This window comes from Bison bison, unplaced genomic scaffold, assembly GCF_000754665.1.
Source record: "Bison bison bison isolate TAMUID 2011002044 unplaced genomic scaffold, Bison_UMD1.0 scf7180017864160, whole genome shotgun sequence".
Lineage (NCBI taxonomy): Eukaryota > Metazoa > Chordata > Mammalia > Artiodactyla > Bovidae > Bison > Bison bison.
In genome coordinates this window covers 6,043,854-6,050,256 of record NW_011494732.1, presented here as the reverse complement: position 1 = coordinate 6,050,256, position 6,403 = coordinate 6,043,854, and the positions used below count along the sequence as shown (strand labels likewise).

Sequence of the window (6,403 nt, the reverse complement as noted above, 5' to 3'; positions counted from 1 at the left end):
TGTCCTTTAAGCCCCAGTCAGCTGTCAGATTGTTGTGAGAGTCTCATTGCTGTTCTAGAGTAAGTAAAATATTTTTCCTACCCCCCAAATCAAATTTGTTGCTTATAAAATTCCTTTCTAATAAACGTACCTTATGAGTAATGCCTTTTTCCTAGGAAGTTAAGCACACCACTTGATTGAAAATAAAATATCTCTATTATTTTTACAGTGTCTACTTTCTTTGTGCAGTGCAGCTAATGAACTTATATTCAGTACGCATTCTCTAAAATTTGTACCTAGTTTTAATGTAAATATAGAGTACCTTTTGTGATTACTGTAAATCATATAGTTAGATCATAGATTTTTAGTCTTCTAAGTATTTGTCGCTCAACATGTATAGACTTGAATCCAACAGGTTATTAACTAATTAACATGCTCTCTTGAAGATGTCCAGTTTCAGATGACCTCGACATGATCAGAGTGGCCAGACAGTATGTCCAGTTAGAGCTTCCGGCTTTTGCATTAGCGTGTCTAATGCTCATGCCCCACTCAGAAAAAAGGCACCAGGAAATAAAGGTATCTGACAAATTACTCATCTGGGGCTGCCAAAGAGGTGGAAGGTCTCACATTGCATGTCCCCTGCCAAAGATAGCACTTCGTTTTCATCAAACCTGTAAAGCATGAGTAGGGTAGAAGGTTTGTGTTGGGGTCTAGTGGGAGGTATGACTGAAAGATAGATGAAGGCTTATCTTAGAAAGCCTTAAGAGGAGTTTGGACCTTATTCTCTATCAGTGGAAAACAGTGAATTTTCCTGCAAATGCAAAGTGAAATGCTCAGGCGGTATTTAGAGGGAAGTAATCCACTTGGGCTTGATCAGAAGAGAGAGGGAGCAAGAAGTAAAACTCCTAAGAAGCTCTTGCATTTGGATAGAAATTCATCTCACCTGATGCACATACACCAGCCTTGTGACTAGGCCAGGGAAGCTTGAGGAGGTGAGTGCCCAAAGGAGGGTGGTGGCAACAAAAACAAACCAGAGGAAGATGGCTTGAGTGCAGCTTGACTTGGTGATTAGTTGCGGAAAATAGAAAAGTCAGGTTGTGTGTAGGTGTCTGACAAAGGCACATGAGCATTCTGAGGACAGAACTTTTAAAAATAGCTCCCATCCCCTTTATACTATAGAATAAATAGAACAAAGCATTTTGAACTGTTTTACAATGATTTCCCCATGGGTAGATAAGCCAGTTCATAAAGATCTATATAAATGAACACACATATTTTTTATTTGTCACATGCTCTATTTGTTTCATTTTTTTCCCAAAGCCATCTGTGCCTGTCCTTGACTTTGTTCTCTTTTGACTAGTCTTAAACTCATCTGTTGATGCTTTTCAGAGTTTTAGTATTTAAATAGATTCCTTCTGGCACTTAGGATGACAAAATGTTTATTAAACAGCTCTTTGCCGTTGAAATAGTTATTTGTAAAATGCTTTTTCCTTACTTCCGTAATTTTGTTCTTGTTGTTGTTATAGAGGCGGTCTTTTTTCTGTACTAGATACGCTTTAAGATATTTCAAATGTAAATACGAAAACCTTCCAGGTTTGACAGAAATTAGTAGTGATTATACTTTTCTATTAATTATATTTTGACTTTTTTTTTCCTCCAGAATTTTCTGAGCTCGTGTGACCCTCAGATCATTTTACAGCAATTAGAGGAGCATATGAATACTGGCCAGTTGGCAGGGTTTTCACATCAAGTAAGTGGCAGTTTCCTCTCCCTTTTGTTATGAAAAATTTGTTATTAGGAGGTAATCAATTTTCCCCAAACCAAGATTAAGCTGAAAACTCACCATCTCCATCTGTTTGTTAATGTATACAATTACGTCACTCTCATTAAAGCCTCAGTAAATTTTTAAAAGTCAGACACCCTGGGTGTCCTGTTTACTTCTGTGCACAGTGGAAAATCTGTAGCCTTCAATGCTTGTCACTGTGAACAGATTTTCCTCAAAAAAAATCCTGAAATGCTTAACAACAACAACTTTTAATTTATTCACTGTATGCTAAAATGGGCCAAAGCAGTCCCCCCCACCCCCCAGCCCACTGCCTCAAAAGGAAGGCTTAGTCACAATGCAGTGATTATTTAACATCTAATTATCACAAATGCTTTGATATTGAAGGAGACAGCGTGGCATTTAACACATTTTGAATATGATGATACCTGTTATTCTATAGATTAGAAGTCTGGTGCTGAAAAATATCATAGATAAGAAGGAGTTTGGGATTTTGGCAAAGACAAAATACTTCCCAGTGTTGAAATCACACATGATGAATACCAACAACATCACTGAACTCGTAAACTATTTGGCAGATGAGTTAAGGTAAGTTGATAAAATTTTTTTAAAAACAACTTAATGTAAAAAAAACAATTTAATGTAGAATATCCTAAAATTTATCTTTACTTTGGAGGAAGATATCAGATAATTATAAAGCTATTTGATTGTAATTAAAGCTCTGAATATTAAACTGTAGCATCACTACATTATGCGTACCATACTGCTAACACATACTCAGAAGTAGCTGTTTTGTAACCCAGTCTCTTGGAACATGAACTTAGAATCAGACAATTACTCAAGCTGCCTGAAATCCCAAAATAGGCATCTCACAGTCCTGCTCTAAAACCCAACATTACAACTTTACTCCTTAGACACTTGACTAGAGGCATCAACAACTGGATATAACATCATTTTTGCTAAGCTTATCTAATTTTCCAGTACCCACAAGTTTAGAAATAGTATCCCTTGGGATGGTGTTGGGAGCAGATTTGGAAATTAAAAAGAAGGGCAAAATGAGTTGGCACTGAAAAAAGAGAAAGCTCAGTCAGGACTGAAATGTTTCCAGATCCATCCCTACGTTTGTTTGGTCTAACTGTGCTGATCCCTGGGAAGTGTCTCTTTCTCAGTAGCATGCCATGGATTTCTTTTTCTTTTCTTTTTTAAATTTTTATTTCTTTTTTTATTTGGCTGCACCGGGTCTTAGTTGCAGCATACAGGATCTTTAGCTGTGGCATGCGGAGTCAGCATGTGGGATCTTAGTTCCCTTTCCAGGGATCAAACCCTGGTCCCCTGCATTGGGAGCATGGAGTCTAAGCCACTGGATCACCAGGGAAGTCCCATACCGTGGATCTCTTTCTGCTTGTTTACCGCCTGTGATCCAGCCGTAATTACAGGTTGTCATTTATGAACAAGTAGTATTTTTTGCGGTGCGTTGATATACTACGCCGCACATACTTTAGGTGTGTCATGTAATAGATCTTGCTGTACACCTTTGAAGCCACTGCCATAGTCGAGATGGCAGACCTACATATCACCCCCACATTTTCCTTATGCCCTTCTTCTTTTTGGTTTCATAGTTTAGATGACGCTTCAGTCTTTATAACTGAATATTACAAGCATTGTGGGAAGCCCATACCACCAGGCACCACTCCCTGTGAAACTCTGAAGGTAAATCTGGCCCAAGTTACTGGGTTTTAACCTGACACCATTTCTGTTTCTAGGGTCTTGATATTGAACCAGCCTGTTGTGAAGATAAATGTGTTTTTATGTGCAAACTGCCTGTATTTTCACATTTCACTTTTTGTATGACAGAGTCCCAGACTCAGAATCAGGAGGTCTTGGTTCCACTCATTTGTGCCAGGAAGCAGCCGTGTGGCCTCAGGCCAGTTGCTGTACCTGAGTGGCCTGCAGTTTTCAGATCTGGCCCTCCCAGCCTCTCAGGTGCTCTCAAGAATCAGGACTCCTTGTGGAGTCTTGTTTTTAATACAGGAGCAGGTGACAAACCAAGTTTTATTGTATTTACTTATTTGGCTGCACCTCAAAGCTTGTGGGATCTTAGTTCCCCACCGAGGGACTGAACCCCGGGCTCACAGCAGTGCAAGTGCAAAGTCCTAACCACTGGACCACCAAACTAAATTTCAAAGCACATTGATTAATGTTGTGCTGGAGTTTCCATTGCTTTTATTTCTTTTTCTTTAATTAGCTAAGACATACATGTCCAGTATAGAAAAACAAAAATCTGGAGGAGAAAAAAATAATAATAACAAAAAAACTGAACACTTGAAATCTCAGTAACCAGAGATAAGATCACTGTTTACATGTTCGTGTGCATTCTTCCAAATGCTTTTGTGTATAAAAACCACACATAAATCATTTTTACTCTTGTTCTGAACTTAAGTATAAGGTAAAATTTTTCATTTTGATTGTGTTTTGGTAGTTTTAGTAAACATTATTAGGTTATTATGGTTTTTTCTTCCCTCGGTCCAGATCAAGCATATTAAAATATTTAGCCTACATTTTGTTAACATCCATTAGTAACTTCTTTCGTTCATTTCCAGTCTATTGTGATCAATGACATAAGATTACCTTTTTCAAAACGGGAGAGTATTGATTCTGGAGACAAGTTTGTGGCCCTTAAAATGTATCTGTTTTTCTCTGATCATAATTGTCTAAAATGCAAAATAACCTCATACATAGATTTTTAGCAATATAGTTGTCTTTTCTGTAGTTTGTCAAACAATTTTCTATTTAAAACACTGACACTCATAAAAATGCTTGTGTTTCTTCCCATTTAGATGTTTAATGGATCCTAATAGATCAAAGTTTTTTCAAGAAGAACAAGAAGTTTGGAATCTGTTAATAACTGACACTATTTATTACAGTTTTTAAATTGTGCAATCTGTGTGCAATAGCTATTGTCAAATATTCCCCGAGAAGTAATAACTAAGATGCTTAGTAACAGCAGAACTGCCTCATAAACAACTCATGTCCCAAATTAATAAATCTTTTCCTTGCCAGTTACGTGCATAACTGGTAGAGACTCTCTCAGTGTTTTTGTACTGTATATGAAGAAAAGTATTTTGCTCTCCCAATAAGTAAAGCAACTGCTTACATCCTTTTCTTCTACCTATGTAAATAAGAATATCAGTCTCTTTTTTTTTTTTTAAGTCTTTATTGAATTTGTCACAATATCGTTTCTGTTTTATCTTTTGGTTTCTTGGCCACAAGGCATGTGGGATCTTAGCTCCCCGACCAGGGATCAAACCTGTGTCACCTGCATTGGGAGGTGAAGTCTTAACCACTGGACCATCAGAGAAGTCCCAGAATATCAGTCTTTTTAACTGATAGTCATTCGAGTAAATATGTCTATAATCTTTGCTGCCGTGCATATCCATCAGTGGCCAGCTACATGTACAGAAACCACTCTGGATAGTTGAAGCGGAGAAGGATTGAGTGTCAGGAACTGATTACAAAGGTGTCAAGAGGACTGAAAGGCAAAAGGGAGATGAGGAAGGGGCACTGGAGAAGCCGAAGGAAAGGAGCTATTAGCCTAACATCAGAACCTACCTTTGGGGACTTCCCTGGCGGTCCAGTGGTGAAGACTCAGTGCTTCCCATGCAGGGGGCTCAGCTTCCATCCTTGGTCCAGGAGCTAAGATCCCGCAGCAGCACATAAAGTGGGGAAAAAAAGAGAAGAAGCTGCTTTGGCTCCGAGCCGGGGGTGCCGCTGTTCCAGAGACTGAGCCTCCTCCCCCGGCACTGCTGCCCCTGCAGCCCTTGGTTATCCTCCGCTCGTGCTGCACTGCCAAGCCCCCTCCAGTAGGGGAAAAAACAGCAGCATTTTGCTTTCAGCAACCTTCTAATTCCCGTGCCTGTGCCAAGAAATGACAGAGCTAAACAGAAGCCATCTGGCAAGGAGCCTGAGAGATGAAGGCTGCAGGCTGTAAGCCCCTGGCAGGACAGGAAGGAAGCTGGCTGGAAGGGCTGCGTGAAGCTGCAAACCTTCAGCAGTACCCAGCACACAGAAATGTTAATCACACCTCTTTTGGTTCTACTTGTGAATAAACTGAAGCTGATAATACTAGAATTCATTTGCCTTTGTTTGGCTTGTTGAGAAAAATATTTCTGTATAGGAAAGTCAACGTAATATGATTAAAAACCTGGGTTTTGGATAAATAACAAGTCTGGGTTTGACCCCCCTGGTTCCATCACCTACTGTGATTTCCAAAGGTCTTTACGAAACCCTATTCCTACCAGAAATAGATGTCTCCTTTACTGCATCCTCCCAAAAAGTGGGCAGTTTTTCTTTTTAAACTTTTTGCTAATTTGATCAGTGAAAATAGTGTCTCGGTATTTACGTTTGTATTTCTTTAGCATCTATGTGATTAATCCTTAAGAAAACTGTAATTATAAGGCTGAGCTCACAAGTAGAGCCTGTGATTGTTACTCTTGGGCATAAATGTGCAAGGAACAAAAGGGTCATGTGGTGGCACCAGAACTTAACAAATGGAAATGACCGTTCCCACTTCAGCAGTCCCCAACCTTTTTGGCACCAGGGACCGGTTTTGTGGAAGATAGTTTTTCCACAAATGGGGGTCGG

General features: G+C 39.3%; 1 protein-coding gene and 1 long non-coding RNA gene across 2 annotated transcripts in view; one reads left to right on the top strand and one right to left on the bottom strand.

Moving 5' to 3' along the window:
* Positions 1 to 5,378, top strand: part of KNTC1 (kinetochore associated 1) — a 70,861-nt gene extending 65,483 nt beyond the window's left edge. The window contains exons 59-64 of the mRNA XM_010841314.1: positions 1 to 59; positions 426 to 555; positions 1,640 to 1,729; positions 2,205 to 2,350; positions 3,382 to 3,472; positions 4,600 to 5,378. The exon at positions 1 to 59 is cut by the window's left edge and continues 4 nt beyond it. Coding sequence (XP_010839616.1) covers positions 1 to 59; positions 426 to 555; positions 1,640 to 1,729; positions 2,205 to 2,350; positions 3,382 to 3,472; positions 4,600 to 4,617 — 534 coding nt within the window. The 3' untranslated portion in view covers positions 4,618 to 5,378. The remainder of the gene's footprint in view (positions 60 to 425; positions 556 to 1,639; positions 1,730 to 2,204; positions 2,351 to 3,381; positions 3,473 to 4,599) is intronic.
* LOC104989595 overlaps positions 1 to 5,412 on the bottom strand; it is a 22,013-nt gene extending 16,601 nt beyond the window's left edge. The window contains exon 1 of the long non-coding RNA XR_825385.1: positions 5,372 to 5,412. This is a non-coding gene — a long non-coding RNA (uncharacterized LOC104989595). The remainder of the gene's footprint in view (positions 1 to 5,371) is intronic.
* Positions 5,413 to 6,403: the final 991 nt, after the last annotated feature.